This window comes from Seriola lalandi, unplaced genomic scaffold (genome assembly GCF_002814215.2).
Source record: "Seriola lalandi dorsalis isolate HSWRI2012SDOR001 ecotype SW California unplaced genomic scaffold, Sedor1 jcf7180002054563, whole genome shotgun sequence".
Classification (NCBI taxonomy): Eukaryota; Metazoa; Chordata; class Actinopteri; order Carangiformes; family Carangidae; genus Seriola; species Seriola lalandi.
In genome coordinates, this window is record NW_019525116.1 from 307,221 (window position 1) to 332,375 (window position 25,155).

Below are 25,155 nucleotides of genomic sequence, written 5' to 3' on the forward strand. Positions count from 1 at the left end.
TCATTTTTCTTACATTAACTGGTATTTTATGTACATATTCATTACAGATGCTTCAACAGATATCGACTGACCTTGCATTTTACATGCATTTACAAAACAAACATCATAGTGGGTGGAGGATTTAGAATTAGTTGATAAAATGAGTTTTCTTGGTTGTTGTGTCACTTGTATAAGACAATATGAATATTACAATATCACATTTTACAGTGAGCATCATGTTTTTAACCAAAGAGCACACACATATCAAGATAGAAGAAGAAAATCATACAACTTTATTTAACTCCCTGTATTTGTATAGTCTTTGAGTGAGTGTTACCTCACCATAAATTAAAGAGGACAACAGTGAAATTGGAGTTACAAGATTTGTACCTGACAGTAGGCAGTGGCACCCTAGAGGGACATTATGATAGTACATTTTGCATTTTGACTGTAAAAACAAAATACAGCCTTTACATTTAGACGCATGTTTTGGCGGCACCTGTCATCAGTGACGATGAGATTTCCACATTATCTTCATTAAACTAAAACTCTGCAGTGCTTTACACCTCTAGTGCCTCAGTGGGGGTTTATTATCGGATGGGGAAACTCTTGTGAAGGGTGTTTGCATTTCAGGTATCACAGTTTACTTTGGTTGAAAGTGTCCACCAACAGGCAGATATTGTACTATTTTAAAACTAATCTTGTTTCACAGTTAGTTCAAGTCATTCGAGTTGCTGGAGCTGCATCTGAAAACAACCCAAATACATCTTTAACTACAGATGATGCAAAGTAAAACAGAGGAGAAAAAAAAAAATCAATTTCCCATATCTACAGAAAGTCTGTAATTCTTGTCTACATTTCTGATTTCAGAGAAGGGAATTGAAGTCAAGGATCATTATTTTTTCCCTGATGTGTCTGTGGGGAGAAGGAAAGGAGAAGACTGGGGACAATATGTGAGGTTTGGTGATGGTGAAAAGGCGAAGAAGGAAGAGGTCTCCATGGCTGAATTGGGGAAATACAGAATATACAAATGTACACTTAGGAAAATAACTTCTTGTATCAGTCTGTCTCCGTCGAACAACTTCTTTCACAGCCTTTTTATATACACTATATAATACATAATGATTCCACATGTACCAGGAGATCAACTAATATTCAACACATGTAAGAGTAAAGTTACTCCAGTGAAGGACAGAGGCATGGTGGAAGTTTCAGGTATACACCTGTTTTGTGTCACTCCAGGTGTCCTGCTTATAGTGCTGACAATATAGATCAGGTGTTGGCAAACAAGTTTTGAACTGGAACAGTTTTTTTTCTAAGCCATTAGATGGCGGGCCAGAACACAATCACACATACACAGTCAGACACAAGTTTGAATGATTTACTGAACTGGTGTTATCTTTTTCATACCACACATTGTCTCACTGTTATTTCAGAGGTCTGGCAAGTGAGCAGAACCAGAATCTCAGAAAGCTCAGTTTGAAGCAACTCACACGGAGGACAATCATCTATGGACAATCTACAATAACAGTGAAATTAGTGATCAAAGTAAACATTGGGAAACACTACTGCTTAAAGAAGCTTTTGCTATCAGCAGTTATAAACCTGCCTCGAACGGTGGTTTAAGAGCCTCCAAAGAAATAGAGTTGCTTGCTGAATTTTTTGTTCACTTGTGTTGTTGCTATGAGATCTCACAAGCTGTGCATCATCAGCCCAACTGATGTACCTGAGCAAAACACTGGCACACCTGCTATTTATCATCTGTTGTTTTCTCGTCACTTCTGTCTGTTGCTGATGATGTTTTTCAAGTAAAACTGCCACCATGCCTCTGTTGCAACTTCACTCTTATATAGATTTTGCATATTACACATGACTTTTCATTAGAAAGGAAGTGAGTGATATAACAGGAATCCTCTTAATCAGTCTGCCCATATTCTGTATACATAATCCTTCATTTAGGTTCACACAGTCTGCAAATAATTAACACTTAGGCATTATAAAAAAGACTTTAAAAAAGTGAGCATATTTTTTGCACTGTACGTATGAAACTGATATCTGAACACAAACCATAGTTTACCTGCTTTCACTCGACATGTCTCAGTGAGTTTATGGGTTCAAATGTGTCTTCCAGATTATCTGTTATTAGCTGCAGTTTTTTTCTGCTTTCATTCTCTGTGTGTCTGCCGTGTGGATGGTTGTCCAGCCCCCTGAGTGGTGGCGCTGTGTGGAGGAGAGGTGCTGAGTGTGGAACTTCAGGTGGAGGGGGAGGGAGAGGAAGGGGAGCAGGAAATGGGGCTTGGGCTGCGGGAGGGGACTGATTTGAGCGAGGGCCTTGGATGACAGCTCCTGAGGTCTTTTTCATCTTCTTCTCTGCCTCCTCTTCTACCTTTTCCTCCCCCTTTCTCTCCCCCAGCTCCATGCCCCTCCAGACCCTCAGAGTTCTCCAGCATCTCCTGAATGAGAGGAGGCATGGAGCCGGGGATCTCCATTTTCAGTGTGATCACTCGCTCTGCTCCTGTAAGAGAAAGAGGTGGAAGAAGAAAGCTCAGGATAACAGAAGGAGTTATTATGAATGGAGCTGCCTTCATTAACTGAAACTGCCACTTCAACGAAATAAATATTCCACAATTTATTACCATTATAACCTGAAGACAATAACTTTCCAACAGAAACCAACTCAAACAATAAAGGATGAGCAAAGAACCCAGAGGAACAATGGGTTGAATCTGTAAGTGTGTGTGTGTGTGTGTGTGTCTCTCACCCTTCACACTGATGCTCCTGAGGTCAGTGATCTTCATCAGTATTTTAGGGAACATACAGGGTTTATCAGGCCTCCTCCTCCTCACATAGATCTATACATACATGAAGACATGTATTCATTCATTTATTTATATGAAAATGTTCCTTTTTGGTGAATCAGTTATTTACAGTATGTGTTCTGCGATTACAACATTTCCATTGATGCTTAAGAGTAAAGGTACATCTGTTTCTTGTTTTGGTTGCTTTTTTTACTCTGGTGGTTTAATGTGTGTGTTACGGAGCAAAAATAGGCAACAAGGTAATAAAGTGGAAGAAACAATATAGTATTATAATAATAATTAGATATCAAACCTTCAAAGCTTCTAGCATTGGCTCCTGAAGAACATCCACCTTTTCTGGTTCCTCCAAATCCTGACGATCTGCAAACACACACCCAGAAACAAGACCAGGTCAAAGCCTTGTCTATGAAAACTGTCGTGGAACCGCTGTAGATTACTTTTTATCTGCTCTCTTTTCTCCTTCTCTCTGTGCTCACATAAAAAAAAATATATATATATATATATATATAGACACATGCCAGGTAGATGGCAGTGGATACTCTCCAGCAGCCATGAAAATGACACAGACACTTGCCGCACAAATTGAAAGTTCCACATTTTTTCCCACCACAGCATGGAATAAAAGTAAATAAATAAAACTCTTCTCTCTTCTTTCAGTTCATTCTCCTGAGAAATCAAGTGCAGTACCTCCACAGAGCAGGCAGATGGCGCTGAGTAATCCCGTCTCTGCATCATCCATCTCCAGCGGGAGCAGCTGGTTGGCAAAGGAGAAGACGAGGTCTGTGAGAGGTCCAAACCCGGCGTTGTGCATCTGGGTGCGGTTCAGAGTCAAACCGTCAGAGAAGGTCATTGTGTCCTGGTCCGGGGTGTAGCGAGTGCAGATCCTCAGAATCTAGGAAAAGTGGACGAAGTGGCCGAAGACCAAAGGAAACACTGAACTTTTTGCTGTCACAACTGTACATTTTCTCTGTCTTCTTGAGGAGTTGGTAAACTCACCAGTATGTCGAGGCAGGCGGCTTTGAGCAGCGTGATCTGATCAGCGATGGTTAGCGTTGTGAAGCCAGGCAGGTGCTTGGCGAACTCCACCGTCTTAATGATGCATTTGGTGGAGAGTTCGCTGAACTTGTCCCAAAGACTGACGTCCAGCGAGACACGTTGCTCTGAGCTGTTGCTCTGTACATTGGGGTTGGGGTGAGGGGTGGAAGACAGAGACACAAATCTTTCAAGAAAGCTGAAGAAAATGTCTTTATAACAGTGGCATCAGTTAAAGCTAGATTCATGTGTGGTGTGCGTGTGAGTACCGTGGTGTATTTTCCCAGCTGACACAGGGAGGGAAATGTGTCCTGATGGGCCTGGCGAACCCGTTCAATCATCTGCTCTGTGTCCGCTGACAGAACATGGATCTCTACCTCCCCTTGCCTCTTCTCCTCCTTCTTCTTCTTCGTTCTGTCGTTTCGTACCACTGATGTTGGAGGTAAAGAGAGGAGGATTTATCTTAGAAATTTAAGCGGCACTTCACATTGAACATTTGAGATTTGAAGGACAAGGAGGTTTTCTTGACCTAAGTTTTAAATCACCACTTTGGTAGACTTTACTTTACTTTACGGTCATGGCAGTTTTATACAGTTTTATAATCAGGCCTGCAAACCTGAATGGGCTGAAAGACGTGAAACAAAATATCAAGTGTCTCTTGTTGAGTCATATGCTATTTGTCTTCCTCAACCTCCCCTGCCTTTCTCCCTGCTATACTTGAGGATGGCTCACAGTCGAACCAGTCAGTCAGTTGCTTTGAAGCAGTTCACACAACAGAAATATTCTCACAACTCTGAATGCAGTTCTCAAACAATGAAGGCATTTCTCATAACAGTAACTCACCTGTGCAAAAGCCACTAAAACAATCAAAATCCAACGACCCAGTGCTTTAAGATTTAGGTACCAAATGTTTTGATATGAGTCTAAGATTTTACAAAGAAAACAACAGGCGCAGGTGTTTTGACAGGCTGTTGGCTACAAAACGAATAGGGGTGAACGCACCACAGTCATGTTGCTGGGCCAGACAAAGATGGAGTTATCCCTCTCTGGAGAAGGTAACTGTTTTAGTTGAAGATGATATATTTGTGGTTTAAGAACCAAAAACCATCTCAATGTAGTTTTACATCTCTTCTAACAACAGGTCAGAGAGCCAATCAGTAGAGAGGAGGTTCTAATCCTCTCTTCTGATTGGCTGACTGTTTTCTGAGTGATCCAATAAAAATATAGCAGATTTCAGGTAAACACTCAGAGAAACCAAATCATGTAAGGTTGGATTGTGGGCGGGGCTTAGGGCGTTGCTGAGGGCGGCAGCTGCTTTGTTGTGACTTCACAAAGTTACAGCAGTCCTGACAGCTCGTTTTAAGGCTCAGTTTCTGAATACAGGTTGTGTGCTTTTCTCTGTGGACTGAGCGCTTTGATACTTTCACAGTATTAATATAAAACCTAGACCTGCTTTATTACAAAAGAACAAATGGAAATCTCACTTTATACCATATGGGACCTTTAAGATTTGAAAAAGCATCTGAGAGTGATGCATGAGCCTGGCTATTACACGGAATGCTGGTGGTTTTGCAGGGCATGTATTACCCATAATAGGCCACCAGGGGGAGACAAATATCAAGGTTAAAACACATTACTGTGCTGCCTGGGAAGAGCACTGTGCTTGAAATTTATAGTTTACCCTGCAGATCTGTTCTATCAACGTGTGACTGCAAAGCATTTGCAGTAAAGTGGCTGCCTACTGTTTCATGTTTCTTATTTTCCGTCTTTTAGAGGTTCATCCCTCTCCACACACTGTACTCACACTCCTTGGACATGCCGACATCAAGGCATTTCTGCAGTCGACAGGACTGACACCGGTTCCTTGTCACCTTGTTTATGACACAGACTTTGTCCCGGTGGCAAGTGTACACCATGTTCTTCTGGATGCTCCTCCGAAAGAAACCCTTTCAGAAAGAGGTGGGGGCAATGAATGAAACACAGAAGCAAGGGAACAAGAATACAAAATAGCATTGCCAGCATGCTGCCTTTTAAACCTGCAGTGAAAACAAGGATGACTTTTGATGATGACTGTTTTGTTGGGTAGCTGGTAGCAGGTCAGTACATGGTCTAACAGGACATAAACTGTGTGTGTGTGTGTGTGTGTGTGTGTGTACGTGCGCGCGCCTGTGTGTGTTTGTGTAGTGTTCGATGAAGCAAAGAGGCTTACAGATTCAAGGGTAAAAGGTTGTGACCTCTTCGCTGACACATTAAGCACCTACGCTGTAGTCTCATGCTCTTTCTAATTATTTCTCATTCAGGTTTTCTCGCTGTAGCTCGCAGCTGTTCATGTACATGGATGACCCTGTTACCCAGAATGAGTGTTGTAGTTTGTGTATGTTGTACTGCTGTTAAGTTAAGCTAATGCATATGAGTTCAGCTGCGTACCTTGCAGCCCTCACAGGCGCTGACTCCATAGTGGTATCCTGAAGATTTGTCCTGACACACAAAGCAGGGCTTGTAGATGCGGGGTGGGGGCGGAGGTGAGGGGGGGCTGGGGACGAGCAGGTCCTCCCCTGAACTCGTGCTCTCAGTCTCTATGGCTGCAGGAAGACACAGGGAAAATAAGAGAGGTTAGCATTTGGTCAGACAGCAATTAAAGTGTGAAGGAATCCATGTCATGTCTAAAGATTCAGAAATAACAGCAAATAACACCCTAGTTTTGGTGTCTTACCAAATAGAGTGCTGCAGAAATTACATATTTTTGGAGGCCAACCAGGATGTTATCATCACCCTGTGTCCATCGACAAAAACAATGGGATTTTACATTGGCTTTTGGATTACTGCAGAAAATAAAATATGTGATATTGTTCAGCGGGATAATCTTCACCGATGAACATCACTTTTATGATTTCTGAAGCCTAAATACAATCAGCCGGAGTCAAAAGCTAAGGTTAGGCTATAAACAAACTACACCACCGTTGCATGACATCAACGTTACCACCACCACCACCACCACTAACTTCAGCTTGTAGTTTGATTTAGCTCCTACTTCTTCTACGAAAGCCTCTCCTCTTACAAAGTAAGTAACAATATAAACACAACGATGCTGTGAAGGTGGACTGGTGAGTTGAGCGGTTTCCACGTTCAGTGTTAAAATGTTTAACTTCCCGACAATCTCTGTAGTCTCATTCAGACACTTGTTAGCAACCAGCCTTTTTTAAGAGACATAAGAGCTTAAAGAAATCAGGACTGGAGTATTTACTGATGAATTTTATGTCGTAGAATAAAACATTAAAATGTCTGGAGCTTGTGTTGACCACAGAAAAGAAGAAAAATAAAGAAAACAAACTGATTTTCGGCTGAAAGAACAGAAAAATTAAAATAAGCCACAGAATGACAGGATGTATGATTAACAATGCAGCTTTGCAGAGAGGGCGTCTGCTCTGATGTTATTAATTTGAGCAAGACAGCGAGACATGGAGGAGGGTAAAAACAATGACGATGGCGAGCATGCAACAACATTAGCAAATCCAGTGCAATCTAAATCTGTGAGTCAATCATTGCTATGAATTTAACTTGCACAAACCTTGAGTATCCAGAATCAAGAAAACCCTGTAAAACAGCCCTGCAATAAATCCTGTGCTTATAATGTTCACTTTGGTCAGGCCGGTGCCAGGAAGGTGTTTTACTCTTTATGTTGAAAAGCCTCAGTGGTTATGTTGTGCACTAGACTGTGCTACATTCAGTATTTAGTTTTTAAATAAATTTGTAAAGAAAATACTTGGAACCTCTTTGCACACAAAGCAGCCGGCTGTTGTCCAACAGACTTACTCTCGTCCAAAATCAATCTTCTGCATAATAAGCTTTGCATTTCAATAACCAGCAGATGTTATGGGCAGATTTGTGTGTCTTTGTGTGTGTGTCCTGAGGTCCAGGCAAAAGCTTTCAATTTGTTTCACCTCATTTGGTTTACAGTCAATATATATATATTATATATACTGTATATATATATATATATATATATGTAGATGATATTTAACTGCACTGACTCATTCAAAATCAACAAAACCTGACTCTCAAAAGTGTATCAGTATTTAATTGTACTTTCTTCAGCAGCATCTTAATGTTTCCTCCGTTTCTGTGTGGTGCACCTTAATTCGTCTTTTCAGGTTTGTGGTTTTCTTCCCAGTGATTTTGTAGCCACAGGGCTCCTCTCAACCACTTTTTCTCTCAGCAGCATTGCATTTGAAGAGGGTCCAAATGTCAGCCTGTTTTTTCTTTTTTCAAAAGAACATGTTGCCATCATGTTTTTTTCCCCCATGATCATATGTTGTCTGAGCTTCTACAGCCTGTCTCGCTCTCCAAGGAAGAACCAGGGGTTGAGGGGAGGTAAGAACACAAAAAGTTTTCAAGGGAGAATGACGATCAGGAAGAAGTTAGTTAGTTTTTAAACAACTTCAACAACAGCCAACTACTAACTTGTCCCATATGATCAAACGTGCTGTGTAGTAGGTTAACTATGGCTACGTCCACAATACTACGGTCTCTGTAGAGACGAGTGCTTAAGCTCCGTATCAGAATTGATATCCGTCAAGACTAACACACCTGAAAACACACAGGTACATGACCGCTCACTTCCACTGGTCATGCAGTGTAAACAGGAAGCAGATTGTATTTTCTGCAGTTGATTAGTTGCAGAAATGACTATGAACGAGGAACAGCAAAGTCATTTGTAGCGTTAAAATGCAGATTTTAAGTGCACACCAGCTGCTAGCAAAGACAACAAGGTCAGTAACACTTGTAATATCATGTTGCTTTCACCACTGCTAGTTGAGGCTGGTATGATAACAATCAGGGAGCGAATGTGGGTGTCTACGTCATCGTCTCCAGTTGTACCCATCCAGACTAAAACACAACCCCAGAAACTAAAACGGGAACAGGAAAGTCTCGGTTTTAGGCGTTCGAAAACTCCTGAGTAGTGTGGACACCAGGTGTAAGCGGAGCAAGAGTGATGCGTTTTAAAACTTAAATGTAGTGGTTTGGATGTAGGCTATACTATCCCCCTCCTCATTCTGCCTCCAGGCCCATTATGTCAGCGTGGTTGTTTTATTTTCATTCACAGACCTGGTAAATACAGACTGTGATCCTGATCCTTCAGATTCAGAGACCATGACCATCTACAACAACACTACTCTATTCCCGGTCTGCCTCCTCTAACCTCTAACCGAACACACACACGCACACACACACACTTCCCCCCTCCCCCTGCTTTAGTAGCCATACCAGACATTCTTCTATGGAGGAGATTCAGCTCCCCTCTGCTGGTCTGCTCTGTTTACACAGAGAGAGAGAGAGAGAGAGAAACGAAGAGATCCTCTTCCTCCTCCACAGCCACCATACCATCCCTTCATCTTTCCCCTCTCTTCATCTCTCCTCTGTTTGCCTTTGCTCTCTTCTCACTGACACACTAGCCAACAGAAGAGAGTACCGTCTGACCTCTTTTAAACTCCTCGGTTCTTTTCCCGCTCCCTCGCCTCATAAATCCAAGAGTCTCTTACTTTGTTTTCCTTTGTGTGTTTGTTAATTCCTGCTGCTTCCCGCCTCGGATTCAGTGTGCAGGGCATGATGCAGTTCAAACAAAATGCATTGCTTTTAGCTGTAGGTTCCTTTGACTTTCTGTCTTACTGTTGATACAACAGGCATTTCAACAGAGAGGAATATTAAAAATGTGTATGAGGAGGGGGATATCCTCAAATTTCAGATAGGAACAACAACGTTGATTTAATTTTCACCCTGAAGTGACCCGAAATTTTTATATCTGCAGTCATTTGAGTAAATATTTAGATATGAAGTGCATAATTTTTGGTGCAATGAAAAGTATTTAAAACAAGTCTTGACACGATGTGACTGTAGTAGTGTCCACAGTTCATAAAACATACCTTACCTAAATAAATCCTGTGGCGTCTGAGCACTGATTAAAAGGGGGGTTTCTCTGTCTGGTCATGATGTAAGAAAAAGCACTTGGGTTAGGGTTTGACCAGGAGCCAGCTGGCTGTGACCACCTCCTCTGCTTGTTATCAACGTCATGATCTGTATCCTCCCACAGCTTTTACACGGTGAACAGCAGCTTTATTGTCATCATACAAAATGTATGACACCTGCAGCTGCCTTGCAATTGTTAAGGCACAGACTGTGACTGTAACTGACTACACATATTCTGTGGAAGACAAGTAATGGTATAAAGGTCTAGTGTAAACACGGCTGAAGAGTGTAACGCATAGTTACAGATTTTAACAGCAGTGTAAAAGCTTACCATTCAGAGTCTGGGTCAGTTTAGTTCAAATCCAGTAGTGATAATGTTAAATGTCAGCCAGCGCTGGACTCATTCACCAACTGTGATGTAAAATACATTAAATGGCCTCCGCAGGGGGTCCTGGCTTTACGCCAGCCAGCAGTTCCTGAATAGAGAGCATGCTCGGTCAGCTTAGAGACCAGCCTTTAATCACTCTACTGAATCCTTCTCCACATTTAACAAGGTGTAGGATTAGGTTCTTCAACACAGATTTCATAGAAACACTGTGGAGGGCTACTATTAGTGCTAATGACTGTTTGTTTACGTGTGTTTATTAACGTGGTTTTGGATTCCTATCAGTACAGTCTAGTGCCAGCTTTTAGTAGCTTATGCTCCATTTTCACCTGCACCTAGGGTTGGGCAATATTAATAAGTACATGTAATTTTATATAAAAATAATGATATATATATATATATATATATCATGATGTAGTGTGTATATGGTTGAGAGTATAGTGGAAATCCAAGAGAGATATCATTTATAGATAAAATAACCAGATGAAGAATGTCTGTTTTTAGTGAAAAAACAACATATTTCATTCACGAGCCAGTGAATCCAATATCACCAAAAACCAGCACAGACATTAAAGAGACACCTACCACGGTATGAACTGTATGACATCACCGGGTGCTCCAGGATTTTGTAATGGGCATTGTTCACTGTTTTCTCTAGCCTCCCCCTCTCTACAAAATCTCTACCAGATCTGCCCCATCCATTGATTCCAGGCTTAAAACGCACTTTTATTGTGCAGTGTTTGGATCCGCTTGATGGGGTTTTTTTTTTTTTATGCCTGTGACAATGTTTACTGATGTTTGCTGTGTGTCATGTGGTTGTTTTGTTTTTAGTATTTTATTATGTTTTACTGCCTAAGTGTTTATTGATTTTATTGTGTACAGCCAGACAATGTGATGGAGACACCGATTCTAAATACCTAAATAAAACCTAACCTAACCTAAATAACCAGACATGTACACCCACACCAAAACACATCTGTGATAAGTTGATATAATAATAGGATAAACATCAGGGTTTACTGCAGTGTATTGCGGTGGAGGTGGACCACTTCACCTGGAATAAAGAACACCATCACTGACATGAAAAATTCAGGGGAAAAGAGCAGAGAATCTATCTTAGACAGAGAGTGTCATGTTTAATGAATGCAGCTTTTATTTAGGCCGTCATCTTCTCAGTAAATTGATCATGAGACAACACGTGTTGGGAGGCTTATATCACAGCTGAACAATGTCCAGAGGGAAATCCTGTACATTAGAGATGTCCTCAACTGATCCTAAGGCTTGGTATTGGGGTGGATCCGGGAATAATTTACTTGATCAGTATCAGCTAAAATAAATCATATGATGTTGATCGTTTCTTTACTGTCCTCTACAGTTTTTGCCCACTTCAGCCTTCTGGTGTCGCAGAGTTCCTCCCCTTTGCAGTAGCTAGGCTCTACAGTTTAGCATTTTACTGTATATGTAAGAGAAAATTTGTGTGTCACAAATATGAAACGATGATTAACAATTAATCTCTCCTCTCTCTTTCTTGATAACAAACGGCTAGAGATGCGCCGATCAATCAACTGGCGATCACTGAAGTTTTCGGCGTGAACGGCTGATCAGTCTCCGGTATCTGATTCTGTGCACGTGAAACTTACACTCATGCACCACACGATGGTTCACGTTGTGCACACAACAGCACAGACACAGCTACACACACACACACACACACACACATACACACACACACACACAACAACAACAACATGCCGTTGTCATGGAACTTCTTCACCGTGAGTGAAAACTGCACAACGCTCCGTTTTGTAACAACATGTGAAGTCAAAGTAAACGGTGGAGGAACGAGCATAGAAACATTCGGAACAACAAACTTAATCAGACACTTAAAACACCATCACTTCGCTGAACAACTTCAAGAAGCTAGGAAAGGCAAAGCAGCTACAACTACTGCCAGACCGCTGACTTGACCTGTATTTGATGGCCATCAATAATAACAGTAATCCAGTATTGAAAAGTGAAAAGTTGTAGCCAGAAAGCAGTCATGCTGATTTTTGTTGTTTGTGTGAGAGACAGAGAGACATAGAGAGAGAGAGAGAGAGAGAGAGAGAGAGAGAGAGAGAGTGTAATAGAGAGTAATAGTTGATAGCGAATTAATATATGAACAAACAATTGAGTTTTCCATTAAAGAAGAGCAACAAAATGTTTGAGCAGCCGTCAGTTATAGTTCTTAGAAAGAAAATCGGAATCAGCAGGTCACAAAAACAAGACTAGGTCAAAACCTAGTATCTGTCTGGACTGTCTGGTCAAATCCTGATTTCATAACTGTGACGTCGTCCGACAAAATCACCAAACACATAAATTAAGGACAAAGACTGAGCTGTGATTTCAGTCGTATTTACTGCAAAATCATCACTCAGAGAAAAGGTTAGAAGAGTCAGATTATCAATCTTTTTTCAGGCTTTTGCCTTTATTTCAGTCATGGGGAGAGTGAGAGAGAGAGACAGAGAGAGAGAGGATAACACACACCAAACAGACTATATTTCTTATTTTGTCTCTCACTCTCCCTCCTCACACCCTCCGTCTGGGATCCACAATAGTTGAGCCTTTATTTACTTCAACTCCAGAACATAACAGACTTTTATTAGAGGCAGGTCTTTATGTCTAACTCGCTCCTGTTTGATATGTACAGTGGGTCATAGCTGTTGGTACGAAGCCTCGTTACAGATGACCTCTCTCCTCTGCTCTCCCTGCTCGGTGTGTCTTATGTTTAGTTTTTCCTCTGGCTCCTTTAGTAGTAATGATACATGTAATGAAAGTAGTTTATTTGCTGTAATGGAGGCGAGGCTCAGTTTATTGGAAGCACTCCTCTGCGGTTGCCGAGAAGCAGGGAAACAATAGCGGCGGCTCGGCACTCTGCTGACCAGTGGTGGAACTATCATCAGTCAGTCAGTCAGTCAGTCAGTCAGTCAGTCAGTCAGTCAGTGACATTTCAGATTATCACCAGTGGCGAGTCGAATCAACTGTTGCTAAAGTTAATTCTGCGAGTAACTTATTGATAACAGAATAAAATTAGACTTGTTGTTCTTTTGTTTTCTCTCTACAACCCAGTGTCTGTAAAGGAAGAACCTCCACTCAGTACAGGCTGCACTTCTTCTCTAGTAAAAACATCAGCTGCTCATGTAACATCAACAAGTCACATTCCTCCAGTTAAACTTCCATTCACATCATATCAGTAATTTAATCTCAACAGTTAAATAATTTTGACCATCAGTATTTGGATCCAGTACCTCATATTTAGTGGGTCATTTCAATGTGCCAGATACATATTTAACAACACAATATACAATTAGTTTTACTATGTATACTCAGAATCTTTGGCACAAAAACGTCTTTCTTCTTCCATAATAAAGCAGGTCTAGGTTCTATATTAATACTGTGAAAGTATCAAAGCGTTCAGTCCACAGACATATGCACACAGCCTGTATTCAAAAACTGAACCATAAAATGAGCCATCAGGACTTCTGTAACTTTGTGAGGTCACAACAAAGCAGTCACCTCCCTCAGCCACACCCAAAACCCCACCCACCTGGACCCATCATCCAACCTTGCAGGATTTGGTTTCTCTGAGTGTTTTACCTTAAATCTGCTATATTCACTCAGAAAACAGTCAGCCAATCAGAAAAGAGGATCAGAGCCTCCTCTCTTCTGATTGGCATCGCAACCTGTTGTTACTAGAGCTCCAGAGAGAAGCCTGAGAGAGGAGATGTAAAACTACATTGAGGTGGTTTTTAGTTCTTAAAACCACAAATATATCTTCTGATGGATCAACACTTCAAATAAAACCTTTGATGAAACATGTAAGCTCTGCAGAGCTTTAACATTAGCACTATGTGCATATTCAGAATTAAAAACTGTTACCACTTAAAACTGTGATGTTATTCTTTCCTCTTTATCCTTATAAAAAACAAAACATGTGAAGATGTGACATGTGAGAAGAAATTCCTCAAATGCAGACAAGGACTATCCTCTGTCAGAGTGTGATGGCAGATTGATCTCACACACACATTCAGAAATAAAGACATCTATCCGACACAAACACTGACACGCAACCATCCACCTCCTCCCCCTTTCGCACACTCACACTCAGGTCAAACTTGGTCAGTATACCCTCACATTCCCGGACAAACTGTGAGTGTGAGTGAACACTGAGTGCGTCACTGTGTGTGTGTGTGCGGGTGTGTGTGTGTGTGTGTGTGTGTGTGTGTGTGTGTGTGTGTGTGTGTGTGTGCGTGCAACAGACAGAAAGAGAGGTCATTCAGTGCGGAGAAGTGATGACTGGGCAGCTGACACAGGAAAGAAAGAGGCAGATAGAAGGAGAAATAAAGAGTGGGAGAGATGTAGGTCACTTCCCAATTGTCAGTGAGTCATTGCTCTGGATCACACCCAAACACACACACACACACACACACACACACACACACACACACACACACACACACACACACACACAGTGATGCATGCACTATCCTGCAGCTAGTGCTTACATGTCCCTGGAGCAGTCCCTGAATTTGTGTGGGTGCCAACGTCTGTGTACAGCCTTTGACCTTTGAACCTGTTTGACACTCTTCATTACAGTCACACACGCACGCACGCACACACGCACGCACGCACGCACACGCACGCACACACACACACACACACACACACACACACACATGGTGCCTCTCTTTCCCTCTGTTTCTCACCAGCTGACCAGAGTCCACTTTATATCTTCTCCCTTTATAACTTAAACTTGTCTAAGGGCTGTGTCATGGTGACATCACGATATCATCACCCTTAGGTCACTCTTTCTAGCATGTGACACTGGGGTGGAGCGGCACTCCAAACCCACAGCAGGACAGTCCTTTGCATGTTTATTAGGGGATGGATAATTATCGTCCTGGCCAATAATCAGATCCAATATTCTTAATTTTTCACATTATCATAATCGTTATTTTATCTGATCAGGTCGCCGATTAAATAAGTAACAAATAAAATGTATGCTGCTTTGGCTCTGATGCAGTCGCCGCCCTGGGAAAGGTTACTACTTGTAGTGTGACTCAATGCCCCGCCCACTCCATCATCGGATTGGTTCTACATCTCATGTAAATAGCCAATCAACACTGAGCTCTGTTTGTGGGAGAGACGTGGAAAAGACCAATGCAGAGATGCATCGCTGAGACCAACAGATCATTACAATCCATTTCTACGATGATAATACCCAGTTTCAGTTTTTTGGGCTAATGTTACTCCACTAAAAATGCATGAACTTGTAATGTTTGGTTTGTTCATTTTCAATAATTTTTTCTGGCCAATAGAACAAAATGAAAATGTATTATTTTCAATAGACTGGTGTCTGTAACCCATTGAAAAATACAAATAAACAGGAGTCATCACACAAGGCAAAGGTTCTTTTAACTACATGCAGAAGAAGCGACACCCCACATTTATAAATTCATGAGGTTATTATGAAGATCAGCTCTACGGGTGATATAAAAAAAAGAAAGAGCAGAGGCGCAGAATCGCTTGTTGACCGGCGGAGAAATGCACTTCTGCTGTGAGCAGCCAGGCTACTGCTCGCACGACATAGAGTCATACTGGCATTAAACCACAAAATGGATTGGTTTTTATTCAGAAATAGCATCTTGTCGACATGGTGTGGGGGTTAGTCTGCTTTTTTTAAAATCGCGGTCTGTTAACTGTGAGACCCCCTTAGATGGTACTGATGTCCCAGGATATTTCAACTGTTTAACTGTTAATATTAACAGCTGAACAGTTATAGTATTAATCGGTAAAACAGTTAATTGTGAACAACCCTAGTTTGGTTGGTAGGATTACAAACAAGTGGTATCAGCCCTGAAAAATACATATACCACACATAACCATATTAGTACAGTGATAGACGGGCAACTTCTCAGAGGTGTACCATGACTGTAGTGCAGTGAATGCTAGAAAAATAATGTACCGAATTCACCATTACTTTCATTTTGGCTGTAAAATCCTACTTTTTCTAAAATGGTCTGATGCAACCACTTTCCAGATGTGCTGGCTGAGAGATATCGTTATATCTGTGTCTCCAAGCAACAAGGTGTGAACAATGGCTCTGATGTAAACAAGGGACACAGTCCATAGCAGTGGTTGGTGGTACTTCAGTGGAGTCACTTCATAGTTTGCTCGCCACCTCAAAGTATAAAGAGAACAAAAAGGAAGATGACCAAAACAGACAGGTCAGAGCAAATGGAAGAGCTACTGCCAACTGGAGCATTGAGCGTTACAAGTAAGAAGAAAAGAGTAAGATAGACAGATGGTCAACAGGCCAAAAACAGAAAGTGAACGATGAAGCAAGACGAGAAAAACCCTCGGTCCAACAGTAACATGACAGAAAGAAGCCAACAGCTGCTTCACTTGACTCTACTCTGCACTGGTTGCTGCGTTGAAGTGGCGGTTTGAGATTTTGCTGTTTATGGCTTAATGATTCAATATCCTTATTTTTATGAGGCTGAATGCTACGAAGTAAACTAACGTTAGTTTTATTCTAATGCTACATGATGTTAATGTTAATTAATGTTACCATGAGATAAACATTACATGAAAATAAATTAACAAATTTAGTTAAAACTTTTTGCTTTAACGACAATTATTTCCGCAGTCAAATGTCCGGCCTGCACAGATACCAGCTGCACACACCACTTGAATCGGGCTTTGGGTTCCCAGGTTGTGGTGACAGATGGGCTGAAATTGTAGGCTATGTGTGTGTGTGTGTGTGTGTGTGTGGATTGTGTGTCTAGTTTGTGTTTTATACACAATCTGCCAACTTGGATAATGTCAGACAAACATAAAACGTGTGGTTGTATGACGAGTATTTATAATAAAGGTTGAGGGCCGTGCAGATTATGGGAGTTTACCGGGAGAAACAACAAAACGGGAGGTCGCCGGGAGATTACCTTGAAATACGAGAGATTGCAGATGTATCCCAAATGCTTTCTTTTATTTATAAGCCCCTTTAATTACGTAATTCATTAGCACAGTTGCTCCTTGCTCCAGTTGCTAGCTTTCTATCGTAACTGTCAACATGCAACCTGGCTCACTGTCAACAGAGCTACCAGCCCTCAGACTGTATTCATAACTTAGCTGGTCATCAACACAGCTAAGTTACATACAAGCAGCCGTCAGACTGTATTTTCCAGGGTGTGTGTAGATGATGTGGATCGAAACATTAGTGGAACATATTCACATGTCGGGTAACTCACTAAGCCGTGGCTTGAGTTGTCACCCCTGTTGATGGGAAGACCTTTCGTTGTCTCTAGTCACTCAGTCAGTGTAAAGCTAGCTCGAGTGCCAGAACCCTTCACTGCCTGAATTCAGAGATCAACAGAATTTAATGCTCTAACGTCACTGTAATCACCACTTCTGGCTGCAGAGGCTGCTGTTGCCACTGCTCAGCAAAGGTTACATAGTACTGCTTTAATCCGTGTACAGGATATTAAAACTGATCTTAGTAGATAAATATAATGAAAGTAAATCAAGATTTTACCCATACTGTCTCACTTTACTACTTCATAATAAACTGATTAAATGTTTTGTCAATAAAATGTCAGAAAATAGTGAAAAGATACCACTGAAAAATTGCTAAAGCCCAAGGTGATGTCTTTAAATGTCTGGTTTTATCCAGCCAGAGATAACAATCATCATTTTACTATCACACAAGACAAAGAAAAGCAGAAAATCCAAACAGATTGAGAAGCTGAAAACAATGTTATGCTTGAAAGAGGATTAATCCATTATCAAAATAGTCTGCTGATTTTATTAATCGACTAAATACTTCAGCTCTGGACCATTCATACATTAAAAATGCGTACTTTATGTTCTGAACTTGTAAACACAGTGATCTCATTCCCAACCAGTGAAAAGCACCGAGCTGGAGTTCAGGTTTTGAAAAATGACTGCAGGCAGCTGCTGACCTACTGGGGTCATTCGAGTTGCTCCATTCACAACATAAACCAAACCCTCATGTTGGACAATAGACAGCTACATTAATGACCTGATGTGAAAGGACTTTAATTGTTGTCACAACACTGCTGAAAAGGTCGGTCATTTTAAACTGGAGGGAAAATGGCATCATTTGTCAGATATAAGAGGTCTGGCAATCAGCACTTGGACAGCGAACAACAGGGTACAAACTGAAAAATAATAAAGTATGTCATGGTAACACTTGCCAAATACAAACAGACTGCAAAGAGGAACAGCAGTCACAAGCTGAAACCAGCCAACAGCTTTCTCAGATGTAAACAGTGCAGAAAAAGAAGACAACTGGCATGAAACTTAATATCTACCTTGGTAACAGTTTCCTCTGCTGATTTAGTCACTTAAAATCTAAAGTCCTTAAAGTCCTGATATTATTTCATCCAATGCCTCTCACATGTCCATAAACAGAGAGACCATTTTCCATAATGAAATTTAAAAAAAAAAAATCCACTTGATTAAAATGGTGTGCAGACAAGATCAAGCTTATAAATGCAGTAAGGACCTACCAATCACCGAGTGTGTGGTTTATACCAGACCGACACAGAGGTTGTGGGGGCTGGCATGTCCCAGTTTGCACCAACTCATGCATTCATCGCCCCCAGATGACAACAAATACCCCCATCAAAGCATACACAAGAGTTAAAAAATTATGTCAGTTTTTCAATAAATTCAACAAATCTACACTGACTAATTGTGGTGTGATCTGCAGTTACTTTGTTTACATGTACAAAACGGCAAAATCGTTTTTAAATGGCACTCACAGTGGCAGGATCCGCTCCAGTTCCTGCCGGTCACCAAGGACGCTCCGAACGACCGCTGGAGTCCTCCTACACCGGACAGGAGTCCCTTCTCCGGCCCGAGCCCCGGGGGTCTGTGGTAGTAGTCCATGCTCAGGAAAGAGCCGGGGCTGGGGCTGCTGCGGCTGGGGCTGGGACTCAGACCCACAACATCCACGCTTTCGTACATCACCCGAGAGACGGTTGTCGCGTCTGAATCCTTTGTACCAAATAGAGAAGAAGAAAAAAAAAAAAAAAAATCAAAAAAATCAAAGCGTCCTAAACGGCGAAGAGAGGGAAAAAGAGGAAGGGAGGGAGTTCACATCTTCATAACAGACTGACGAGAGGAGGAGGAGGAGGAGGTGCAGAGGAGAGACAGAGATGACCTGTCCTGGTGACCTTTCAGCCCTTGGAGGAACACAGGCAGTTTACCGTCTTTCTATCAGTTCAATGCCACAGGTGTCACAAACTTCACCGTTGTGTTGCTGGAGCAGCAGCCCTCGTTACTTTTGAAATAGCGGATTTTAAAACGAGCGCAAACACCAAAAAGAAAACCATGTAACATTACACTACTACACCGACACACATGCGGCGTGTGTTACGCTCGAGTTCAAACTGACCTCGACTTGTATCCTACACTGTCCCCTGTGTTGGTTTTACACTCGTCCTGCTTCGGTAACGTTAGCAGCTTTTCCGCTGAAGGCTATTTTTACAGTGGCTAAAATGTATTATGCAATTGTCATATCGTTTGCTAATCATTGTAGCCGGGCAGAGGAACGGTCCTTATCGCTGACAGTCTCTTTAATGTCGCAACAACCAGCGCTGCTTGTCTTAAATCCATACATGCTGTGAATGACTCCGGCTGTAGTGGCTGACACCGAAAAGTGAAAAGGTCCGGTCGGTGGAAAGGCGCTGCTCCGGTCGCTCCGGTTCCAAACGTTTCACCGGAGAAAACTGACTCATTAATGCAGTCGTGTATGACTTTGAAGTTGCCGCCGTGTGTCCAAGAAGCAAGAGTATCCAAAAGGTAAAACAGGCGGCGGTAGGGAAGTGGAGGAGGTGTCCGAGTTCGGGTTTGTGTACCTCTTGCTGCTATTGTTGAGGTCCAGCAACGGCACAGGCAGCAGTGTCCTGTGGTAACCTCCGATCTGCACCCGACGGCCCCTCTCTCCCTCTCTCTTACTCTCTCTCTCTGTCTCTCTCTCTCTGGTTTGATGAGTGACACCAGCTGCACACGAGCTCCACCTACCTGCCCTGCGCGAGCTAAAACTGTGCGCAGCTAAAACAATTTCTACTGCCTGCTATCACTACTAGTGGTAATAATAATAATAATAATAATAATAATAATAATAATAATTACAAACTACTACTATTATAAGTTAATGTTAATATCTGTAGTTTTGTGCTACCATACACATTCCTGTGTATTTGTACAGTACATTACCTTTACAGACTTACCTGTATATGACATACAGCTTTGGGATGTAACTAAGAACATTTACTCAGGCCTTGTACTTAATACAGTTTTGAGGTACTTTGAGAGCTTTGTGAGGATAAGCAGTATAGCTAATGGATGGATGTATTTATGGATAAGAAGAAATATTACAATGAAAGAAACAGTGAAATAGCATTAAATTACCTAGTTTCCCTTTTACCTTTATACCTCGTTTTAACATTTCATTATTTCAAAATTTGCCTCCCTTTTCCTGGTTTCCTGCTCTAATGTGACTTTACTGATTTATAGAAGCTTGCAAAGTGTTTGTATGTGCTTTCAAAATAATGTATTTTTGTATTTTACACATGCAGATGCAGAGAAATATAGATTTTAACATATCCAATACCCTCTATTAGACATATCTAGTAACACACACAAACACACACACACACACACACACACACACACACACATACACACACGCACATACACACACACACACACACACACACACACACACACACACACACACACCCTTTCAATAAGTGAGCATATGTCCTTGCTATGAGGCCTCCGTGTATTGATTAGCTGCTACTCAAAATGTGACATCACATTCGTTGCTACCTGCTAATTGATACAGGACATTAAATCTATGGAAACCACAGAGGCAGGGGTGAGGTGAAAATGGTTTTGGGGGGTGGGGGGGAGGTAGTTTAGCAACAAAGGGAGAGCAGGGGGAGGATGAAGATGGAGATGATGATTTTAGTGGGTTAAATTCAAATAAGCAGCAGCTCACACTGATGAAGAAGACAAAGACAAAGAAAAGATGGCTACACCAAAAACATTTTCTATAAGAAAATATATTCAAATGAAAGAACCTGGAAAATCATATTTACTGTAAATAAATGCAATCTTGAGCTTATTATTTTAAAACACTGATCATAAATGGCTCCTCCTTCAGTCTGTTTCACTGTGAGCAAGAAAAGTGAACTGAAGTAAAGTGAATCTAGAGTGACAGCTTGGTGGATCTGCCCAGCGCTGGTCAGTATGACAGAGATAGGAGCATTCCTGGCGACCTTTCTGCTCGTGTTTCTCCCCTCTCTGGGCTACAGGCAAGCACTCAAGCAAACATGCACAGGTGTCATTCCAGCCAGCCTTCCCCTGTTTTTCAAACTGCAATTGTCATTTTAATAAAAACACTCAGACTCGGTAAATATTCTCTGCCCTCTTCTTCCCCATTCTCATTTAGGAAAACAGCACCCCTCTAAGTGATGTGGGAATGTGTGATGAAGCTATGGTGGCTGTGAGCTATATGTAGTCTGATCTCACGTCTCTGAGGAGGCCAGGTCGGAGAAAAAAAGAATGATTAACCGCATTAATCAGATAATGCTGCCATCATGCCACTGCCAAACTGTGATTAGTCAGGACTATACCAAGGGAAGCTGCCCTCTGGCTTCTGTATTGATTTTTTAAATTCTTTTCGTCCTGATCTGTGAGGCACTTTGACCTGCGCAAACCGGTATGAAAAGTGCTGTACAAATAAACAAAGTTTGATTGATTGATTGATTAAGACGTGCCCTTATTCATCACCTGAGGCCCTGTAAAATCAGTTTTAAAGGCCATTATTGATAATGATGATGTTTTGCTGACATGGTGCATATACCTAAAATAATTTGTGCCTAATCAACACTTGCACTAGTGTTTGGCACACAGAGGTGGAGGAACAGGGGGTTTAGGGGATTAACAGCTCATCTTTTGTGGTGGTGGGGCACCCAACCATTAATCCAGCCACGTGCCTCCACACCCAGCTCTGGTTGTTCCCTCAAACTAAAGTTGCTCATGTAAATAGATGGGACACACAAGATTTTTGACATTCAACATGAAAATACATCTAAAAGAGTTCCAGCTCGAGCAGTAACAGAAATCCATAGAAATCCATCTTTGCACCATCTATTCAATACTGTACATGCAAGTACAGGGAAAGAAGTGCATTGGAGGTGTATAGTAAGTGCTAGTTTGGCATGAAGAGATACTTAAAGGTGCTCTGATAATCCTTTAGCTTGAAAATGTGTCGGTGCTTTTTCCTCGTAAAGTTCAAATATCATCTGTCAGAAGTGGTTTTATCGATAAATGTTGTTTTATTATTTCGTGCAAACTGTCAAGAGAAAGTAAAACAGAGAGAACAGGAGAAACAAGAAAAGAGGGAGAGAGAAACTTAGGAGAGGAGAGACATAGCGAGGAAAGTGAGGCGGGATGGGTAGAGGAGCGGAGATCAAAGGCAGGATCCTGCTGATGGAGACACTGATAGTAACTGTCTCGCTTCCATTATTCATCAGACAGCTGTGGTGTAAGTAGGTTAAACTTCTCAGAGAGGCAGAGAGAGAGAGAGAGAGAGAGATGAGGTAAAGGAGACAGGGATATAGACAGACTGGAGCAGAGGTATAATGAGAGAAATAAAGGAGGATTGACAGAAAAGATAACTCACATGCAGTGACAAAAAACAGGACAGAGAAGGGTGAGAGACAACGAGATTGACTGGTACGAGGCGGGAGAGAGAGATAGAGGGAGGGAGAGAGGCGGAGGAAAGACGAGAAATGTAAAAATAGAGACAAAAACTGTAACAGACAGAGAGGGGAAAGTGGTGAAGAGACAGCAAACAAACACGATTAGACAACGTTGTGATTCTATGCGCCTGGGGAAAAACAGAGAAGAAAACATATGCACACACATGCATGTATAGAGGCTTTTATGGTTGACATCACACATAGTTTACGGCACAGAAACAATCACGCAATGTTGGAAGGAGGCAGAACGTTCGTGGCTCACATTTGCACGCAAAGCACATGTAACATGTCATGTAACTTGACTTGTTTGTGCATTTACAGTGTGTTATCGTTCCATTTGTGTTTGATGTCTCCCGGGGCCTTGTGTTAGCTGAACCCTGATGAACTACAGAGAGGTTCAAGGAAGTATAGGAGACGCTGTCCTACATAGTGTGACTGTAAGGCCGCGTTCAGACTGACATTTCCGGTAACTTTCTGGAACCGACAATCCGACAAACAAGCCATCTTCGAGCAGCAATTAGTCAGGTGTGAACAAAATAAAAGTGTTTTTTACTGGAACACGCTTGAATGACTTCACCACATGCAGCGCACCCAATCAAGTCTTGTTTTACAGTATTTGGTGGAATTTAAATCCATGGTCTCATATTGTACAAATGTGGATTTCCATGTCCATTTTGATTATTAAGCAAACTTACCATACCTGGGCCACATACTTGTTTTCTCCGGGCCCAGTATACGCCCGGTTCTACGGCCCGAATCTGGCCCATATACAGCACGATTGGCTACTTCCACATCTGGACCAATCCTGACCTATATAGAAATATTCTGGCCTATGACAGATAACAGCTAACAGCCACAATCCGCCCCAGGTGTGGAAGTATATGGGCAGGACTTGGGCAGAAGTTTCATTTTGTTAACTGGGAATTTTAAACACCTCTGAGTTTTCAGCCTCTCTGATGATTAAAAAGTATTTCCAGAACTGTGTCACAGAAAACCAAACAACATCAGGAGTCCAACTTTGGAGAAGACAGAGAACAATTAAAAAAATGCAAAGTGAAATCTTTCACATCACTATAAACACACGTACTTTTTACATTTGTATGAAACATTTGTATGAAAAAGAAATCAACCATCTTCCTGTTGATGTTTGTACTGTGTCATGCACAGACCAGCCCCTCCTTTTGTTTGTATGGTAATATTTATAGCGCTTTACATGTGTGAAAGGACGTGTCTCTTCAGAGTTTTTATTCATCGGTACATTAGCTGCTTCTTGCTGAAGGGAGAGTTCCACTGTTACTGTGTTGCTGCAAACAACAGGACGGCACAGAATCACGTGTCATGTGTCACAGCCATACATCTATGGCGCTGTTATCAAAAATATCTCTCTATCTATAGCACACGATGCTCCTCCGGTGTTTGTGAGGGGGTGTGTGTGTGTGTGTGTATATGTGTGTGTGTGTGTGTGCGTGCGTGTGTGTGTATGTGTGTGTGTGCGTGCGTCTGGTGTGTACTGCGCTGCTGCTGCTGGTGTCATCATTATTTACGGGTCAGTGAGAGGCAAAAATCCCAGATGCAGAAAGTGCATCGTACAACACGGAGCTTCAGCTGAGCTTTAAACTTTAATGAACCTGAACAGAGAGATAAAGGTTAACATCTCGTGACACAATCCAGGGGTGATTTGGATTTGTATCAAGAACAAATTGGCGAGCTTCTTTAGTTGTTGTCTACATACACTCAGTTGGTAGGTACACCTAGCTAAAAGTTAATGCAGTTTACAATATCAGCCCTGCAATAAAGTTATAATGTTCAGTTTATGTTGAAACAGTTTGAGAGAGGTGTTGATGAAACCTTATGATCATTTTGGAGGCTGCAGTTTATGGTTTATGGTCTTGGGGCTGGAGCTGCCGCTGACTGTTTGAATAGCGAGTGAGGTCTGGTGACATTGAAAATGGGACAGGAACAAAGGATGGAGGGTGTACAGCATGGTGTAGCAGGGTGTGTAGAGGAGGTGATCCAGGAATTTGAGGTGGGAGAGGGGACTGGGATGGCGAGGAGAACTGGTGGTGGATGAAGCAGGCATACGCGTGGTGAACGGGGTGTTTGGAGGAGAAATCACGGGAGAAATCAAGAATTAAAT

The 25,155-nt window shown here is 41.8% G+C and overlaps 1 protein-coding gene and 1 long non-coding RNA gene across 2 annotated transcripts in view; one reads left to right on the forward strand and one right to left on the reverse strand.

The window, feature by feature from the left end:
- On the reverse strand, nucleotides 1-20,194 carry rarab (retinoic acid receptor, alpha b). The gene is made up of 9 exons (XM_023416334.2): nucleotides 19,005-20,194; nucleotides 6,258-6,412; nucleotides 5,635-5,776; nucleotides 4,100-4,260; nucleotides 3,795-3,971; nucleotides 3,486-3,690; nucleotides 3,091-3,158; nucleotides 2,741-2,831; nucleotides 1-2,494 (listed from the first exon to the last, which is right to left on the reverse strand). Exons 1-9 carry the CDS (start codon nucleotides 19,207-19,209, stop codon nucleotides 2,232-2,234), a joined length of 1,467 nt encoding a protein of 488 aa, XP_023272102.1. The 5' UTR covers nucleotides 19,210-20,194; the 3' UTR covers nucleotides 1-2,231.
- The window catches only part of LOC147818554 (uncharacterized), an 11,696-nt gene continuing 6,485 nt past the window's right edge, over nucleotides 19,945-25,155 (forward strand). Inside the window, exon 1 of the long non-coding RNA XR_015437867.1 lies at nucleotides 19,945-20,046. This is a non-coding gene — a long non-coding RNA (uncharacterized LOC147818554). The remainder of the gene's footprint in view (nucleotides 20,047-25,155) is intronic.